The 20,028-nt window shown below is 43.4% G+C and overlaps 1 protein-coding gene across 2 annotated transcripts in view; it reads left to right on the top strand.

Annotated features, from left to right (window-relative positions):
- Positions 1 to 20,028, top strand: part of abca12 (ATP-binding cassette, sub-family A (ABC1), member 12) — an 86,330-nt gene that overhangs the window by 47,868 nt on the left and 18,434 nt on the right. For both annotated transcript variants that reach the window (XM_064944428.1, XM_064944427.1), the window contains exons 44-69: positions 15 to 210; positions 740 to 879; positions 1,001 to 1,120; positions 1,403 to 1,493; positions 1,910 to 2,089; positions 2,262 to 2,513; positions 3,076 to 3,154; positions 4,140 to 4,254; positions 4,455 to 4,630; positions 4,753 to 4,906; positions 5,097 to 5,166; positions 5,428 to 5,562; positions 5,846 to 6,013; positions 6,158 to 6,341; positions 6,533 to 6,751; positions 7,004 to 7,200; positions 7,730 to 7,887; positions 8,120 to 8,356; positions 8,530 to 8,674; positions 9,055 to 9,301; positions 12,741 to 12,830; positions 14,652 to 14,745; positions 14,881 to 15,008; positions 15,532 to 15,619; positions 16,280 to 16,388; positions 17,601 to 17,655. In XM_064944428.1, coding sequence (XP_064800500.1) covers positions 15 to 210; positions 740 to 879; positions 1,001 to 1,120; positions 1,403 to 1,493; positions 1,910 to 2,089; positions 2,262 to 2,513; positions 3,076 to 3,154; positions 4,140 to 4,254; positions 4,455 to 4,630; positions 4,753 to 4,906; positions 5,097 to 5,166; positions 5,428 to 5,562; positions 5,846 to 6,013; positions 6,158 to 6,341; positions 6,533 to 6,751; positions 7,004 to 7,200; positions 7,730 to 7,887; positions 8,120 to 8,356; positions 8,530 to 8,674; positions 9,055 to 9,301; positions 12,741 to 12,830; positions 14,652 to 14,745; positions 14,881 to 15,008; positions 15,532 to 15,619; positions 16,280 to 16,388; positions 17,601 to 17,655 — 3,827 coding nt within the window. The remainder of the gene's footprint in view (positions 1 to 14; positions 211 to 739; positions 880 to 1,000; positions 1,121 to 1,402; positions 1,494 to 1,909; positions 2,090 to 2,261; positions 2,514 to 3,075; positions 3,155 to 4,139; positions 4,255 to 4,454; positions 4,631 to 4,752; positions 4,907 to 5,096; positions 5,167 to 5,427; positions 5,563 to 5,845; positions 6,014 to 6,157; positions 6,342 to 6,532; positions 6,752 to 7,003; positions 7,201 to 7,729; positions 7,888 to 8,119; positions 8,357 to 8,529; positions 8,675 to 9,054; positions 9,302 to 12,740; positions 12,831 to 14,651; positions 14,746 to 14,880; positions 15,009 to 15,531; positions 15,620 to 16,279; positions 16,389 to 17,600; positions 17,656 to 20,028) is intronic.

Raw genomic sequence — 20,028 nt, 5'->3', positions numbered from 1 at the left:
TTTCCCACCCCCAGATGGTGTATGGTAAAACCAGAACAATGTCCAGCAGAGCTACATTTACCACTGTGTCCAGAGCCATGTGTAACCATGGCATCATGTCTCTGTTTGGCATCTCCAAGCTGCCCATCATGACTGAGACAGACCCCTCCACACAGCAGGAGCACAGGATGGAGGAGCTGGTCAGCAAGTTCAAGATCCCTCGCAATGCCAGTATGGAACCCACTTTGCAGATGGTTGATTAGTTGATTGATTTGTTGATTGATATAATTTATTAGAGAATTAAAAGTTGTAGGCTTTTATGCTACCTGGGGTGGCAGGTAGCCTCATGGTTAGAGTGTTGGGCCAGTAAACGAAAGGTTGCTAGATCGAATCCCCAAGCTGACAAAGTAGAAATCTGTTGTTCTGCCCCTGAACAAGGCAGTTAACCCACTGTTCCTAGGCCGTCATTGTAAATAAGAATTTGTTCTTAACTGACTTGCCGAGTTAAATAAAGAATAAATAAAATAGGCTGCTCTAGCCGTTACATACATTTTACATACATAAGCACACATTGCTTATTTGGTTTAAGCATAGACCCAGTGTTCAAAGCTAATTGAAATTACATCGTTACAACAAGATTATGAATATCTTTTTTTATTATTAAGTATGATTTAATATGAGGTTGAAAATTGTGACATTTTCCTATAAGAATGTAGGACTGACACATCTCATAACCTGCACCTTCTCTTCCCCTGGCCAGCTCCTTTCTGTATGAACTTCTACCTGGACATGGTGAACACCACTGGGGGAGCCATAGCCTGGGCCTTCCTCAAGCCCATGCTGCTGGGACAGGTCCTGTACAGCCCAGACACACCACTCACTAGGGCCATCATAGAAAAGGTACACACACACACACAACCATGAATACACACAAACATGTGCACTGGCACACACACACACATGTGCACACACACACACACTACACTACACTGTATCACCATCTGTATGTATTGTCTTCCAGTCCAATGCCACGTTGCAGCAGTTTGCCAACCTGAAGATGTACTCCCAGGATTGGCTCCAGTCCTCTTCCTACATTATGGACTCAGCCAAGATACTGAATCAAACCCTGCCAATGCTCCAGGTATGAACCAGCTATTCTCAAAGCTACAATGGGTTTATATAAGCTTCTATCTGCTTTTTTTCTGGAATCCATGGCGGTGTCCCAAATGGCACCTTATTCTCTATATAGTGCACTACTTTTGACAAGGGTTCTGCTCAAAAGTAGTGCACTCTCTAGCAAATAGGGTGAACATTCCATCTATCTAGGAAAGTAGAGGAAAATACTAGAACGTTTTTTCAGCAACTGAAAGTTTCAGCAACTGTATATGGATGTTATTTTACTCAACTTCTTTCTCCCTCCTAGAATTCCCTTGGCAATTCCTTTGTTCAGAATTTCATTGAGATGCAGACAGACATTGATGTGAGCAAGATGAAGGATACTCTCAAGAACTTCTGTGAGTTTTGTATTTGAAGGTCTTACTTTGGAAAATGGGTACATACAAGACAACCCTTATCCCTTCTTCAGTAGTTATCTCTATGTAAAATCTAAAACATATCAAGGCCTTCAATTAAGACATTCCAATAAAATGTGTCTTAACATATCTTCTACATTCAAATTCCCTTCGGAGCAATACATGTTTTCATTAATTCATACATTCTTTATAATGTGCATCTTTTTTTCTTTAGTTTTATATTATCTTTGTATTTAATATACATCTTCCCTCCTGACCCCCTGACCCTCTGTCCACTTCTCACTACTTAAATATCTTAATCTGTCTTAAGATATTTATCCACTTTATTAGCTATAGATCTTCTTTATCTTTCTATTTGTATTTTTATTATATCTAATAGACCCGTGTTCTCCCCTTAGCTAGCACAGCGACCCTCCTGGAGAAAAACAAGGACATTGTGACCCAGATCACCACTCTGTCCAACCTGATGATGAACCTGTCCTCCTGTATTAACTTTGACCGCTTCCACGGCATCAACTCTACTGAGGACCTCAACACCGTGGCTGAACACCTCACCCAGACCAGAGACCTCTATGCCAGTTAGTCTATCCTTTATATTTCAAAATAAATGCCTTGTGTTTTAACATTTTGCCCTACAGCCGTCTTGATTCCTATATTAAATCATTTCTCTGTAACAATACATTTACTTAATATAATATTCAAGTAGTCAAAAATAAAATAGCAGTTTGTGATCTGTTTCTCTTTCTGCAGGTATCATCTTCAAGCTGCCCAAGGATGATGACGACTCACACAGGAAGCGGCGAGACGCCTCACACTCCTCCTCCTCCGCGCTGCCTCCCAAGGTGGACTACACCATCCGCATGTCCATCGAGAACTCCATGCGGACCGACCGCTCCCGCAACCCTTTCTGGGTGAAGGACCCCTACATCTCCTCATTGAAGACCCAGCGCTACAACCGAGGCTTTGTATACCTGCAGGAGAGCATCGACAGGGCCATCATAGGTAACGTTATGTTGTTGATGATATGTTTACATTTACATTTTGGGGATTTAGCAGATGCTCTTATCCAGAGTGACTTACAGTACAGACAGTGCTTTTACCCAAGGTAAACTCTTTTTTTTAAATAGTGCTATCTAGAACCTAACAGGATTCTTCGGCTGTCCCCATAGGAGAACCCTTTGAAGAATGCTTTTTGGTTCTAGGCTGAACCATTTTGGTTCCAGGTAGAACCCTTTTGAGTTCCATGTACTGTAGAACCCTTTCCACAGAAGGTTTTACGAGGAACTAAAAAGGGTTCTACCTGGAACCAAAAATGGTTCTATCTGGAACTAAAAAGAGTCCTATGGGGACAGCCAAATAACCTTTTTGGAACCCTTTTTTTAAGGGTAGGTAAGGGTAGGTAAGGTAGGTAAGACACAACCCATATCATGGTCATAGTAAAAACATTCCTGCATCTGTCAGCTAAATCAGTGCTGTTAAGAAAAGAGAAAACAACACTGTTCTATGTTATGTGATGATGTATTATGTGATGTGATGTTTTACTGTCTATCTCATCATCTCTCAGAGACCCAGACAGGACAGCAGGTCACTGAGCCAGCCGTCCAGCTACAGGCCTTCCCTTACCCCTGCTTCCTCAAGGACGAGTGAGTAGGCCTAACATGCACACGTGAATGCTGGTGCACTCACACACACACTCACAGACACACACACACACACACACACACACACACACACACACACACACACACACACACACACACACACACACACACACACACACACACACACACATACACACACACACACACACACACACACACATGCACACACACGCATTATCTCCCCTCCTGTTGATGAGCAGACCCACAATAAAAAACGCCCTCATCTCTCATCTAGCCTCCGATCAGTTACACATAAACTACTAGCTATGTCCCCTGCATCAATACAGTACACGCTTCGCCATAAATCATGGCTGAGCATAATGTCTATGTTTACATCTTACTGAGAGTGCTTCTGAAGCCAACATGGATATCTCATCTCACAAACGCAGCGTAGCTGCTCTCCCTGCCTGGCTGCCTCCCATTCATGTGTGAGATATAAGTTGTGCCCCAAATGGCACCATATTCCCTATATAGTGCACTATTTTTCACTCAATGGGCCTATGGGCCCTGGTTAAAAATAGTGTACTATAAAGGAAATAGGGTGCCATTTGGGACGTAGACATGGTGATCCCTGCAGCTCTGGTGCATTGATTTATTAGGGAACAACACATTATTCCCGATACGATCACTTTGAAATATTACTTGTATTATTATAAACATTGACAAGGTCCATGTATCAGGGTATACCCTCTCTGATTATGGAAAAAAGCTTTGAGTGAATTACATGAGGTTAGGACATTGTCGTTGTTATTGTTTTTTCTAGGGAACTGTTTTTGTTTGTGTGTGTGTTATATACATGCTCATCATGATGTGTTCATCTGAGAGTGATTGTGTGTATGCATGACTGCAATCCATATTTTTAGCACGTGAGTGAACATGTTGTTTTTCTTTCTTTCTCAGTCCCAGTGCTGGTAGCTAGGCGGTGACATTGATTGATTGATTGACAGCTGTTATGTCTCTTCCTCAGGTACCTGAACAGCATTGCATTTGCATTTCCTCTGGTCTTGATGATTGCCTGGGTTCTGTTCATCGCCAACTTTGTGAAGAAGCTGGTTCATGAGAGAGAGCTCAGACTTCATGAGGTATAGTAGCCGCCAACCATCTCCCCTGGCAATTATGTCATTTCCTGTAGATGTCTCTTTCAAACAAACATATTTTGGGTGGTAAGACATTAAAATGTATTAATTAATTATTCTATTCATTCATTAAATTCTAAATACTGTATTTGAGTCATGAGTTCTGATTGTTTGATTTCCTAACCCCTCCCTTTTGACCTCCACAGTACATGAAGATGATGGGGGTCAATCCCATCAGTCACTTCTTCGCCTGGTTCATAGAGAGTGCATGCTTCCTTATCATTACCATTATCACCCTCACCATCATCCTGAAGGCTGGGCGCGTCCTGCCCCACAGTGACGGCTTCCTGCTCTTCCTCTACCTCAGTGACTACGGACTCAGGTAGGCTACCTCAGGGTGGCAGGGTAACCTGGGTGTGTGTGTGTATGTCTGTATGTGAATGGGCATTTTTCAATTTCTATTGAAAAATATGACATAATATTCTCCTCTCTTATATTCTACAGCATCCTGGCCATCAGTTTCCTGGTGAGCTCATTCTTTGACAAGACAAACATCGCTGGGTTGAGCGGCGCCCTCATCTACGTCATCAGCTTCTTCCCATTCATCATAGTGATGACACTGGAGAGTTCGCTATCGTTCTCCACCAAGAGCGCCCTGGTGAGGGGGAAGGAGGAAGAGAGGGAAGGGGCTGAGGGAGAGGGAGAAAAGAGAGATAGGGAGACAGATCACGATCTAGAAACAGAGAGGAGAAGGAAGAGTAACAGAGAGAGATATAGGGGTTGATACAGAACTTTTTTTTATTGATGTCCCTGTGTTATGCCTTATCCGTGCCTCTTGTTTCCCTCAGAGTTTGTTTGCCCCCACCTGTTTCAGCTATGCCAGTCAATACATCACTCGCTATGAGAGCCAGGGAGAAGGTACGACATGCTGGGAAGATGGCTGTCTGTGTGTGTGTGCGTGCTAGGCATGTGTCTGCGTGTGTGTGTGTCTGTGTGTGTACGTGTGTGCATGCGTACGCTAGTAAATGTGTGGTGTGTGTGTGTGTCACAAAGCCATCAAAGGTGCTTAAAAAACAAACTCATGAGGAGAAAGCAGCCTCTATACTAGCCACGAGGAGAGAGTGCGATTTAACAAATTAACTGAAACCTTTTTATGTTCCTACTTTCTACTTCCTCTAGGGATCCAGTGGAGCAACCAATATATCTCACCCATGGCCGGTGACACGTCATCCTTCGGCTGGCTATGTTGGCTTCTCCTCATCGACTCAGTTTGCTACTTCATCATTGGAGCCTACATTCGCATAGTCTTCCCAGGTAATCACACAACACAGCGTCAAGTAATAAAAACACACAGCAAGCCAGACTAGACTGGAGACAGAGTCAAATACTGTTCAACAGTTGGGGTCAGCTCCATTTCCATTCAGTCAATTCAGGAAGTGAAATGAAATTCCAATTGCCAATGTAACTCACTGCAATGAGGAATTGCATGGCATGTCAGTTCACTTCCTAAATTGACTGAATTGAAATGGAATTGACCCCAACCCTATGGCAAATTATGTATTGCTTTTCCTCTATTGATCATATACTTGCCCATCAGGAAAGTATGGCATTGCAAAACCCTGGTACTTCCCTGTGATGCCCTCATTCTGGACTGGTCTCTTCTGCTGCTGCAGCAAGGGCCCTGAGAATGTCAATAGGGGACTGCTCTTCTCCAACATCATGAAGAATAACCTCTCTGCCTTTCCCAATGAGAAGGACAGCAAAGGTACAGTACTGCAACACAACAGCCTTCCTAAAGCAGCTCGCTGCAGCTAACAGATCAAGAGATCTGACTGTGTCGTAATATGTTTTGATCTCTCTCTCTCTCTCTCTCTCTCTCTCTCTCTCTCTCTCTCTCTCTCTCTCTCAGTTGAGGGTGGCTTCCCCTCTCATATGAAAGAGGAGATCTCAGGTCTTCCTGTGGGCGTGGCTCTCCATGGACTGACTAAGACCTATGGGGACAGAGCAGCCATAGAGAACCTCAATGTCAAATTCTACGAGGGACAAGTCACTGCACTGCTGGGACACAACGGAGCTGGCAAGACCACAACCATGTGAGTTCTGACAATGATCTATCTGTTCTCTACTTCTCTTTAAATCAGATATAATCTATTAGGCACATTGTAATATGTCATTGGGGTTAGGGATTTAGGCCTGCTGAATATATTTATTCATTGCTTTTTCACAATGTCTTCTCTATTGAAAAACATAAGTTTATGTGATGTATTATTGTCTCTGTTTCCAGGTCTCTGCTCACCGGTTTGTTCGCTCCCTCCTCTGGTACCATTGAGGTGTATGGGAAGGACATGGAGACTAACATTGATGACGTTCGCCAGGAGCTGGGTGTGTGCATGCAGTATGATGTCCACTTTGACCATCTGACCACCAAGGAGCACCTGCTACTATACGGACAGATCAAGGCACCACACTGGTCACAGAATGACCTGAAGGCGCAAGTCCGCAAGTGAGTAGTCACTTACCGCACTGCTGTTGTGTCTAACAGCAAGTCAACCTAAAGTACAATCTGAACCAAGATCACATTCATATCCGCCCCAGAAATCTCTAAATTACATCATATTAACCATGTAAGATGAACTGCTTTTGCACATAGATTTGTTTTTAGATTGTAGTGACTAAATATGACTGAAACGCTCTGAGTCAAATTGACGTTTCCCACATACAGTAACACGTCTTTTCCTTCTACTGTCTTTCCCAGAATCCTGGAGGAGACTGGCATGTATGCCCACCGACACAAGAGAGTGGGGACACTGTCTGGAGGAATGAAGAGGAAACTGTCCATCTCCATCGCCTTTATCGGGGGCTCTCGTCTGGTGGTCCTGGACGAGCCCACCACCGGGGTCGACCCCTGCTCCCGACGCGCCATCTGGGACATTGTCATCAAGCACAAGAAGGGTGAGTCTCACAGCCCAAATGCCCCCCCCCCCGCCTTCTCTCTCTCTCTACAGTTAATGAAGCAGAAATAGATTTTCTCCAAGTGCACATAGCAGTATTGTGTGTGTGTGTGTAGCTGTGGAGAAAAAGAGATCCCACAGCATCTGTAGTGAGGGAGCAGAGGGACCGGTATGGGTGTGGAATCTGCTATTTAACACACACAGACATGCCTGCTACTTGGTTGGGTTTGTCTCAGTCGATGTGACTTACAGCTGCTGCTCAGGGAGGGAAGGGAAAACTGAAAAGGTTCAGAATGGGATTGCTCATACTTTTTGTCTCTGTGTTGTTTGTCACATGTCTCTGCGTGTGGGGTATCTTTATCTGTATGTTGGTGTTCCTTTGTCCTTTTCTTTTCCTGTTGTGTGTGTGTGTGTGTGTGTGCATGCATTCATCTGTATGTTCGGGTGTGTGTGTGTGTGTGTCCTTGCATCCTTGCCTGTGTGTGCCTGTGTGTGTGTGTCCTTGTGTCTCTCTCTTTAACTTCTCTCAGACCGTACCATCATCCTGTCTACCCATCACCTGGACGAGGCAGAGGTGTTGAGCGACCGTATAGCCTTCCTGGAGAGAGGAGGCCTCAAGTGCTGCGGGTCCCCCTTCTACCTCAAAGATAAGCTGGCCCAGGGATACAACCTCACACTCACCAAGAAGGTACTTATGAGCCTTATTATAAGACATTCAAAAAAAGACATCTACTGTACATGCTTATATCAAGTTTTAAAACTAACACAGGGACTACAGATAAAAAAATGTGTATAAATGTTAATTGATGTGTATTGTCCCTGTCAAATAAATAACATAATAAACATAGTAAATAAAATGGCCTGATGTAGGCCATACTGTATGAGCACTCCTCTTCTTCCTCACCCTGGTCTCTTGTTAGGTCCAGGCCCCAGACTCCCAGGCCAGGTTTGACGGTGTCGAGGTCAAGACGTTCATCCAGTCCTACATGCCAGATGCTCGTCTGAAGGAGGCTGAGATGGGAGACCTGGTCTACTCCCTTCCCCCGTTCAGCTCCTCTAATGCTGAGGCCTACCGCTCCCTGCTCTCCAGCCTGGACTCTAACCTGGACCTTCTACAGCTGGGCTGCTACGGCATCTCGGACACTACCTTGGAGGAGGTTAGAGATACACAGATGCTTATCAATGTGGTGTGCACTCACAGAGTACACCAGCACTCATGCATATACAGTGTACTTCATATACAGAGATAGACACACTCAGATAATGTACATGACATGCAATTACAGTTCACACCCATTGACATGTTTATGTTTTTTTGTGGTCTGTGCAGGTGTTCCTCCAGCTGACCCAAGATGATACAGAGCCTGCAGAAGATAAGCCATATTCTGTGTCTGAATCCATGCCAGACCTGTCTGCCTCCAGAGACAGTTTACCAGAGGACCTCCAGAACAACTCCATCTTCGGAGACAAAGCCAGTGAGTCACGTCCACTTCACTGCTCTTTGTCGTCCTAGACTAGACTGACCAGCTAGCTGGTACCTTACCAGGAGGAAGAACTCTGGGTCCTTGATACAGGCCAGTTATTCTCATTCAGTTAATGAAAAATAAAAAGTCAGGAAAAAGTCCTGGTCCTAGGAATAAAACATATTTACTTCGACGTTATTGTGCCTAATGGCATAGCAGGCCTCCACAAACTCTATCAATTTCTTCCTGTCCTCTGAGCTATTTTAGATGCCTCTTTCCCGTTGGGCCCTAGTCTGGTCTGGTAATAGTATCACACCAGCCTCTTACTACTGTAAGCCTTGGTACAGATGCTAATTATACTAATAATAACACCAACCCTTGTTGCCCTGTAGGTCTGACGGGCTCGTCTACGGTGCACGGCCTGGCCCTGACCTGGCAGCAGGTAACTGCTATGTTGATGAAGAGGGTTCACCACTCCAGACGGGACTGGAAGGGTCTCTTCTCCCAGGTGGTTCTACCTGTCGTGTTCATCATCCTGGCCATGGGTCTGGGTTCCATCAAGAGCGACCTGCAACACTTCCCAGAGATGGAGCTGTCACCTGCCCTCTACCATCTCGGACCACAGTACTCCTTCTTCAGGTCAGAGACACTGATAGACACATATTACTTACTTACACACACAAACACACACACACTCACCCTCTACCACCTCGGACCTCCTTCTTCAGGTCAGGTACAGGACACACTGCACTGCTGCATTATGGGAGATCAGGGGCAGTATGTATCAAGTGCTGATTAAGGTTATAGTGTGATAAGGTGTGTCTCGGTGAGAGGTGTAGAAGTCAGGCGCAGGTGAGCAGGGATTTCTGAGAAGCATGTTTAATGTATATATAGTCCACCAATATAGTCCACCAACTCAGTTCCGAAACTTAACTACACGTGGGTAATAGTGAAAACAATAAACATCAAAGATAATTGAGCGCAAATACACACAAGCTTAATCCCGCACAAACTAAGGCAGGCAACAGGTGCCCTATATACACACAGAAATAAACGCAAATGAAACCAGGTGTGAAAAGGAACACAGACAAATCAGCCAGAAAAGGAAAAAGGAATTGGTGGCGGCTAGTAAACTGGCGACGCCGAGCGCCGCCCGAACAGGGAGAGGAGTTACCTTCAGTAGAAGTCGTGACATATAGATGATAATGAACTGGGTGAACCTGATCCTAGATCAGCACTCTTTGAGACATCTGATATACAGTGCATTCGGAAAGCATTCAGACCCCTTCACTTTTCCACATTTTATTACGTTACAGCCTTATTTGAAAATTGATTACATACATTTTTTTCGGGTCAAGTCTTTGTTTTTACACTGCTGCTTCTCGCTGTTTATCATCTATGCATAGTCACTTTACAAATTACCTCGACAAACCTGTACCCCCGCACATTGACTCAGCACCGGCACCCCCTGTATATAGCCTCGTTAAAATTGTATTTTATTTGATTGTTATGTACATTTCTTGTATTACCTTTTGATAGATTTAAAAAAAACTTTTGTTTATTTATTAAATATTTTATTAACTCTATTTCTTGAACTGCATTGTTGGTTAAGGGCTTAGAGAGTAAGCATTTCACGGTAAAGTCTACACATGTTGTATCCAGCGCATGTGACAAAAAAATATTTGAATTTATGTTTGACTGCATGAAATTCCCTGGCCACTAGGAGCGCCGCTTCTGGATGAGCATTTTCTTATTTGCTTATGGCCTTATAGAGTTGGTTGAGTGCAGTCTTAGTGCCAGCATCGGTCTGTGGTGGTAAATAGACGGCTACGAATAATATAGATGAGAACTCTCTTGGTAGATAGTGTGGTCTACAGCTTATCATAAGGTACTCTACCTCAGGCGAGCAATACATCGAGACTTCTTTAATATTAGACATCGCGCACCAGCTGTTATTGACAAAAAGACACACACCCCCACCCCTTGTCTTACCAGACTTAGCATCTCTGTTCTGCCAGTGCATGGAAAATCTCGCCAGCTAAATATTATCCATGTCGTCATTCAGCCACGACTCATGAAACATAAAATATTGCAGTTCTTAATGTCCTGTTGGTAAGATAATCGTAATTGTAGGTCATCAATTTCATTTTCCAATGATTGCATGTTAGCAAGTAGAACGGAAGGCAGTGGGAGTTTACTCGCTTGCCGGTTGATTCTCAGAAGCCCAATCTGCGTCCTCTTTTCCTGTCATGCAATGGGTGTAGCTGGTGCATGGAAGTGAGGCGCAGGAGAGCAGAGATGAGTGAACAAAGAAGCACTTTACTGAGGCAATAGTAAGAACAGAACGCAACCGCGTAACAGAAGCAAATGCCAAAAGAACAAGTGAGGCAGCACAAAGTACAACAACCAAGTACCAAGTACCGGCTGCCACAAATCACAGGTACAAATAAAACCCGACGCAACCCAGCCGGAAGCATGCCAACCTAGACAATAAACAATACCCCACACAGACATGGAGGGAACAGAGGGCTAAATACACATAGTAATCATGAGGAGATACTAACCAGGTGTGTGGAAAACAAGACAAAACAAATGGAAAAATGAAAGGTGGAGCGTCGATGGCTAGAAGAACGGTGAGGTCGACCGCTGAACGCCGCCCAAACAGGGAGAGGGACCAACATTGGCGGAAGTCGTGACATTTCCTCCATCTTTTCTTCATGCAAATGACTGGGATTTGGGCTTGTTCCCAGGAGAGCAGTATATCCTTCTTATCGGACTCTTTAAAAGAAAAAGCTTCTTCAAGTTTGTGGTGAGTAATCGTTGTTCTGATGTCCAGAAGTTATTTTCGGTCATGAGGGACGGTAGTAGCAACATTATGTACAAAATAAGTTTAAAAATAAGTTTCAAACAACGGGAAAAAATATTAAGAAATAGCATAATTGGTCAGGAGCATGTAAAATGTCAGCCATCCTCTTCAAGCAGCATCTTTCACAAAATAGCTGTGCAGTGACGCTCCCCATCCAACCTGACAGTGCTTGAGAGGATCTGCCGAGAAGATTGAGACAAACTCCCCAAATACAGGTGTGCTTAGCGTGTAGCGTTATGCCCAAAAAGACTCAAGGCTGTATTCACTGCATCTTCAACAAAGTACTGAGTAAAGGATCTGAATACTTCTGTAAATGTAATATTTCAGTTTAAAAAAACGTTGCTTTGTCATTATGGGTTATTGTGTATAAATTGATGAGATAATAAAAAGTCTGTAATGTAACAAAATGTGGAACAAGTGAAGGGGTCTGAATACTTTCAGAATGCACTGTACAGTCCCAGATCAGTCCTGTCCGGTCACTGTTTGTCTATTGCTGTGCCATCTTTCTCATTTTCAGGTTGTAAGTTAGTTTTTTGGGGTAAGAGAGTAGAAGTTTCTTGAAGGGTGACTCAGATAAATGGTAGAGGGGGGAGGCAGTGAGAGGTAGAGAGAGCGAGTGAGATTTAGAGATAGAGGGAGTGGGATGTTGAGAGAGAGATTATTATGATGATGTGATCTGAGGTGTGAGATGAAAGTATAGAGAGAAGGAAGGAGAGAGTCGAAGTGACGAAGTCTTGATTGTGAAGAGCAGTTCTTTGATCTGAGGGAAGGTAGAGAGGAGAGGAGAGATGGAGAGAGATATAAAGGGGAGGATACGCTGAGGTAGGAACACATCAAACACTGTGTGCCCTCTCACTGTCCTTGGTTGATGGTTAAATGAGATTGAATTAGCCTTTTTTGATGTTGGGCTCATATTACCTTCCAAACCACTGTCCTAATTGGATCATTTACTAATACTGTACTAAAGGATTTGCTCAAAGTCCCTTGAAAGTATAGCCTGGTCCCAGATCTGTTTGTGCTGTATAACCAACTGTCATGGTCAGTGACATGCCAAATTTCAAAAACATGGAATGACAATGATCATAGGACTTGGCAAACTAGACAGCACAAACAGATCTGGGACCAGGCTAACTAGAAAGTATTAGATGAGACATAATGTTGCGTTCTGTTATAAGTTTGTCCTGAAACTTTTTGTTTTTATGTCGTCAACAGCAACCAGAATCCAAACTCCAGCAACCTGGTCAACTCTATGATGTCATTCCCTGGGATTGATAATGGGTGTCTGAACAGCCCTGATAAACCGTATGTACCTGACCAACTTCTACATAATCACTGTGTTGAAGATAGATCTCTTACTTGTCTGGCTACTTTCTCTCCACCACTCTTACTTTGTCTATATCTAGCACTTCCGAATTCTCTTCTTACCCTATTTTCCTTCATATGCCATTGTCAATCTATTCCCTTTTAGTATCTGTCTTTGTTCCACTTCTCCCGCTCCCCACTATCCTCTCGCCATACTCTGTACTCTTCAGCATTACTACACGGTGCATGTCTCTAAACGCCTGGAGCAGTTCTGCTTTGCTGTCTGTGTGTATGTATGTGTGCGTGTATTTGGACATGCTCGAGTGTGTGGATCAGTGGGGGTCAGTGCCGTTTAAGATGAGGGAGGAGGTTTTTCTTTTTTCATGAGCATGGCCTTATTTCTATTACAGCATATTTAATGACTGCCATTCATATTCCATTCACCCAGCTCAATATAACATCGATAGTTTTAGGCTGCTACGTGATACTCTAATTTCCCCTATACTCATCATGAGGTTGCTACAACCTAGCCAATGAATGAAAGTTTACAACGTAGGTGTACACAAGTTGAGATAAAAATTTGAGGTGACAGACAGTGACACATGGACAGACAGTTACACATTCAATACTGCCTTGCACACTCTTGCCTGCATCTAGTTGATATAGGTTGTAGTCATTAGTCCAGCTAGCGATCTGTAGCTTAAGCTTTCAGTACGAGAGTCATTCTCTGAGTCTCTTTGATTGGGTGGACAACATGTCAGTTCATGCTGCAAGAGCTCTGATAGGTTGGAGGACCTCCACTAGAAATTGTCATAATTACTGTGTACGTCTATGGAAGGGGGTGAGAGCCATGAGCCTCCAAGGTTTTGTACTGAAGTCAATGAACCTAGAGGAGGATGGAAGCTAGCTGTCCTCTGGCTACACCACGGTGCTACCCTACAGAGTGATGTGAGGCTACTGTAGACCTTCATTGCAAAACAGTGTGTTTTAATCAATTATTTGGTGACGTGATTATATTTAGTATAGTTTCATTTAAAAATGATAACTTTTTAAATGTTTTTTAAAAGATTATGAAATTCACTGAGGAGGGTGGTCGTTCCCTTCCTCCTCTGGGGAGCCTCTACTGATGTGTGGGTGCGTATGTGTCTGAACGTGTGTGTGTTTGAGGAATCATTGGTATTCCATAAACACTCTGTGTTTATAGGATAGATTTCCCCTCGCAGGCACTCAAATCAATGTTGGCACTCATGAACCAGACCTCAGAGGCACTATAAAATTGTCGGCCAAAAAAAAAAAGACATTTAGCTAGACTTGCAGCTAGGCAGCAGGGCGTGTGTGTGTGTGTGTGTGTGTGTGTGTGTGTGTGTGTGTGTGTGTGTGTGTGTGTGTGTGTGTGTGTGTGTGTGTGTGTGTGTGTGTGTGTGTGTGTGTGTGTGTGTGTGTGTGTGTGTGTGTGTGTGTGTGTGTGCGTGCGTGCGTGTGTGTGTGAGAGAGAGATAGAGATGCCCTGTGGACAATCACTGGAGAGTGCTGAGTGCCATGGCACTTCCTGACTACTGATTATATCTCTCCACCACTCTGTGATGTCATGCCTGTTTATACCTCGAGAATAAATGCTGATTTACTGTCCATATGAATTGAACACTGGTATTGGTGTGTTACTGTGGTGGTGTTTATGCATGTGTGTGAGTGTATGTACAAGTGTAAATGGAGTGGGTTAGCTAGTGTCATTGTGAATCAGTACATGTATGCATTGTAGTCATCTTACCATTTAAAACGGGCCTGTGGTTTACCTTGTGAATGTCTTTTGTCTTTTTGAAGGGTCTGCACCAGAAGCACCAAGTCTGCCAGCTGGGAAACTAAAGGAAACAGTTCAGTGCCATTTGAGTCCTGCAAATGCAACAAATATCAACAGGTGGGTTAGAGTTCATTAAAGGACATACCAGTAAAAATCAGCAGATGTTCTGTGTGTGTGTGTGTGTGTGTGTCTGCCCGCCTGCGTGTGTGTATCCTACACCCACTCTACTCTCCGTTCTGCTCCTCCAACCAGGTGTGTCAGTATAACCAATACCAGCCTCCCCAGAAGATGAACCCCTCCTCCCAGATTGTCTATAACCTGACTGGCATCAATGTTGAAAACTATCTCCTGGCTACAGCCAACAACTACATCAGGAACAGGTAAACAGTATGTTTCAATGCAACCTGCATACACTAATGTGTCTGTTTCTAGATATGCTCTATGGTGTATATCCCTCTCTCTCTATCATAACAAATCACAGGAAAAAACTGTTTTCAATGACATGAAATGTAAGGGATCACTGGCTGGATAGTAAATGAATGGAGCTGGGGATTCTGATATCCTGAACTATGCATCTTCTTCTAGCTCAGTTCTGTTCAGTTCACTTTATTGGTCTCATTCAGGAATGAGTCTCATGCCTTGATCACGGAGTTAAAAAGACAGTAACATTGGGTCTTATTTCTAATGAATAACCCATACCTATATGAACAATTCATCATAGGTACGGAGGCTATGATTTCTCTCTCTCCCCACTGTCCTCTTTCCATATTCTTTATTATCTGGCTTTACTAAGTGGTGCATGTATCAAAACGCGTGGTGTAGCTCTGCCATGTATGTGTGTGTGTGCAAACATGTACAATATGTAAATAATAATCCATTATATATATGAACAAATCATCATAGGTATGGTGGCTTTGATTTCGGGGAGCCACTCCCAACTAGTCTCCAGATGGACCTCTTGGAGGTGCCCGCAAACCGAACCCTCTCCAAGGTAACTATATATATATAAGCACTGAATATGTATGAATATATATGTTTATGGGTTACTATAGTGTAACTACCCTTCTGTACCTATATCAGTCTCCTGCTGTTATGTACAGAATATAAAACCCTGTCCTTACCCCACCAAGAAAACAACCCTCTTAACTGCTCTTCTGTCCTAGTATATCTCCTGTTGGTTGCCTGTTCCCAGATCTGGTTGTGCTGTCTTGCTTGGCTTGATAATGACTAGCAGTTGGCTATACAGCACATACAGATCTAGGACCAGGCTATCTTGTTGTGATGTATAGTGGTTAAATTAGCCATGATTTCCTAATTGGAGCCGTTATGATACAGAAGCACTAAGCACTGTACCAAGATGGAACGGGATTATTACACCATCAATGTCATCGTTAACATTGTTAATCGCAGCTACTCGCATCAATTATGTTTTGGCTAAATCTGAAATGGCCCCTGAGGGATAATGATGCTAGCGATTTAGACTTAGACACCTTCTCAAGATAAGTGTATTATTAGAGATAAGAGAATTAGAAGTAGAAATGTTGAGAAGCATGTGCTGCAATCCCGAGATATTCATGAATGTGTGTCTTCAAACTTGAAGTTTTACTTCAACTTGAACTTGTGTGTGTGTGTGTGTGTTCTTGCGTTCTAGGTCTGGTACAACCCTGAGGGTCACCATACCATGCCTGCATATCTAAACAGCCTCAACAACTTCATCCTACGTACCAGCCTTCCAGCCGGCAAGGACCCACAGAATTATGGTGAGTAGCGCAAGAAGCCTATTTTTGTGAAGGAAAACAACAGCAGCTTTATCTCTAAAGACACCAGGAGCCTGTTTCACGCGCCGCTAATTCATCAAATCAGAGCTTGGAAATGCACCTTGAATAATTGTGATGCACCAGCTCTAGGGATAGCATAACAATTGTAATTTGATAAACAGTATTAAAAACTTGGTGTGTTGAAGCTAGCTTCTCAGGGGGTTCACAATGATCAGCCACACTACCTGGAATCACTTTCACTTTCAAATCCAATTGTATGTATCAGAGCCAAGTTTTAAAACCAAGCTAATCTGCTGAAAGGGATTTAGACGCACACACACACACACACACACACACACACACATATCCAGGCTGTATCACAACCGGCCTTGAATGAGAGTCCCATAGGGCGGCGCACAATTGGCCCAGCATCGTTCCGGTTTGGTCGGTGTAGGCCGTCATTGTAAATAAGAATTTGTTCTTAACTGACTTGCCTAGTTAAATAAAAATAAAAAATTCTAATAATAAAACACACACACACCCTCTGAAAAAAGTTTTCAGAGACCCCTTTTGGATTCTATAGGCTGAAAGGCTCAATTTGGCACCCTTTTCCAGAAGTATGCATTTGCACACTTCCTGCCATAGATTTAAAAGCAGTGGATTGTGTAAACGTTGACTGAAGGGTTTCCACCATTGTTAAATCCATGCACGAAAGTGTTCACAGTTGGGTCATAGTAAGGTCAGTTCCATTGTTTAGAGCCAGGGGGCAGTAGTGTGTTCTCCTCAGTTTACAATCACTATGCAGGCTGAATACCAATCAGGGAGTGTTGAGAGGTGTACTCAGGGACTGAGGCAGGCAGACTGGCGTTTCAACCTTATTTCAGCACCACCTGAAATATACTGTCTGCCCAGTCAATAAGCGAGCTGAGGGGAGGGTAGAGGAGGAGGGGAGGAAGGAATGCAATCATTCAAATGTAATCTGTAGACTCACACAGGCCAAGGAGGAGGAAGGAGAGGGAGGAGAGGAAGAAGGAGGAGGGAGGAGAGGAAGGAGAGGAAGGAGAGGAATGAGAGGGAGGAGAAATCTAGGGATTGTGTCTAGCGCTACTCTGGCTGACTCATTTGTTTTATCCTTGGTTCAGTATATCTGTGCAGTGTCATGGTTTTATCTTATGAATGTGGCTAAATTGATTGTCTGTTTTTGTGTCTATACAGCCATCTCTGTGTCCAGTCATCCCTATCCTGGTGAAGTACAAGAAGAGGATGCCATGTAAGGACACAGTACACACACTCCCTTGTCTTCTCTCTCTTTCTCTCTCTTGGTTCACTCTACAAAGTATGCCGCTTTTCGCTAAACGGAGTTACCATGCCTTTCATTGGTCCTCGTGAGATTGTTTCAATTTTGGTTGGCGAGCCAAAGCCGATCCGGTGTCTGCCTGACATATCTAAATATACTTCAATGTTTATTACTATCATTAACCTGTGTGTCACGGTCGTCGTAGTGAAAAGACCAAGGCGCAGCGTGAATTGAATACATGATATATTTGAATGAAGACGGACACTAAACAAACTACAAAAAACGACCATGACGCTATACTACAAACGTGCAGACACATGCAACTAGACATAGACAATAACCCACGAAATACCCCCAAGAAGATGGCTGCTTAAATATGGTTCCCAATCAGAGACAACGATAAACACCTGCCTCTAATTGAGAACCAATCTAGGCAACCATAGACATATAAAACACCTAGATGGTTAACAACCCCATAAACCTACAAAACCCCTAGACAGTACAAAAACACATACATCAACCATGTCACACCCTGACCTAACCAAAACAATAAAGAAAACAAAGAATACTCAGGTCAGGGCGTGACACTGTGTTGATATCTCCAAAAGGAAACCAGTCTAGTGCTAGACTGAGATAACAAGGATTATATGGAGACTAACCCTGACATTTAAATTAAAGTCCTAATGTAATCTGACTTTCTGTATTTACCCATATCTGATTTGATGAATGGATTTTCCTGAGCTGGCATTATTGATCAGGGACAGTCAGCAGGCCCAATATAATGTGTATGTGTGCAAAATGGCACCCTATTCCCTATATAGTACAATACTTTTGAAAAGGGTCCATAGGGCTCTGTATGGAATAGGGTGCAATTTAGGACTCAGACTATGTGTATTTACTATTTAGGGTGGTGCAGAGTTTGATTAATTCACAGAGCTTCCCACTTCTCCGACTGTGGCTGTTTTTAACACTGACTGCAGGCTATTTTAGGGACCTGGGATTGCTCTTCTCAGTCGTTGGCTATGCATCGCGACAGTATTCCCCCACTCACAACCTGGGTTAGCTCTGTTTTTTTTCAGACTAAGAGGACTTGACAGAGCAGAGGACAGAACCCTGCTTTCAGACAGATGTTCCCCAATACTTTCATCATCATTATCAAAGATCTCTTGAGGTTTTTTGACCTCTTAATGTTTGCTCTTCCATCAGATGAAAAATCACAATCAATAGCTGATATTTGTTGTTTCCAGTTACTAATTGACCTAATTGACTAGGCTATACAGTGTGGCAGTCCTCCCGACTAAACACACACACACACACACACACTGGTCCAATTTTAGCCCAAAGCCTGTCATTTTGTTCTGAGGGAGAAGGTCACTGCTTTGATCAAGGGGTTCCCTTAAGACATTCATTAGTATCAAAGATCTGTTGAGTTGAGTCTCAACTGCTGTATTTCTTTTAACTTCAATCTGAACCTTTCCTTCAGATGACAAATCAAAAATCACGAGCTAAAATTTGTGGTGTCTAATATCATTTTTGGCCTAACTCGTGTTTAAGAAGACCCCAAATGATGTCTCGTCCTGACTATGGTGTTCATGCATCTGCCTTAGTGGGGTTCGGGGTGGCCTGTTGGTCATACTGATAATAAGACTGTCTTTGCTTCTGGTTACAGGACACACTACAGCCTGTCTCTTTGTTCCTCTGCCAGTGATTGTCTTTCATTTTCCAGCTATCCTCATCCAACATATTCTCTTTGTCCATGGTCCTCTGTCTGTGGTCCTCCTGCCTCCTGCAGCCTAGCCAAAATGAAATGAAGAGGGAGGCAGAACACCAATCATGTAGGGTAGCTCGATCAAAAACAAAAGAAGTAAAGGGGAGGCATGAATCTAGCTCAGTGAATTTGAATGGGGAGGCATCAAAGACAACGACACAGTAGGTAATATCTTAAAGAGCTCCAGCCAGTTGCTATGAATCTGACAACCATGACGCTCCTCAACAATGCCTCTTAAAATATCTTTATCACATTGACGTCTCAATAGCAGGAAGCAGCTGGTTCGACTCATAAATTGTAGGAGAGCTCTGGCAGGTGGTGTTGGTAAAACAGTCATTTCTTCTTTGTGGCTATTATCTTGTCACTGCTGGAGTTGGAACATCTCTCTTCACGAGAGACCCATTTATTATTAATGAAATCTTGTTTGTTGTGAGTTTCTTCAATGAACCCTTCAAATGAATTACTGGCTCAGCTGGCATGGAAACCTACTAACAATGTTTTCAGGCCTGTAAAATAAGCACAGGACAGTTCATAGGAGGACTAATTAACATAGGACACTTGGCTCTGGTGATCAATCA

The sequence above is a fragment of the Oncorhynchus masou genome, chromosome 29 (assembly GCF_036934945.1).
Source record: "Oncorhynchus masou masou isolate Uvic2021 chromosome 29, UVic_Omas_1.1, whole genome shotgun sequence".
Classification (NCBI taxonomy): Eukaryota; Metazoa; Chordata; class Actinopteri; order Salmoniformes; family Salmonidae; genus Oncorhynchus; species Oncorhynchus masou.
The sequence above is the reverse complement of the archived record's forward strand: the minus strand, read 5'-3'. Positions and strand labels throughout refer to the sequence as shown.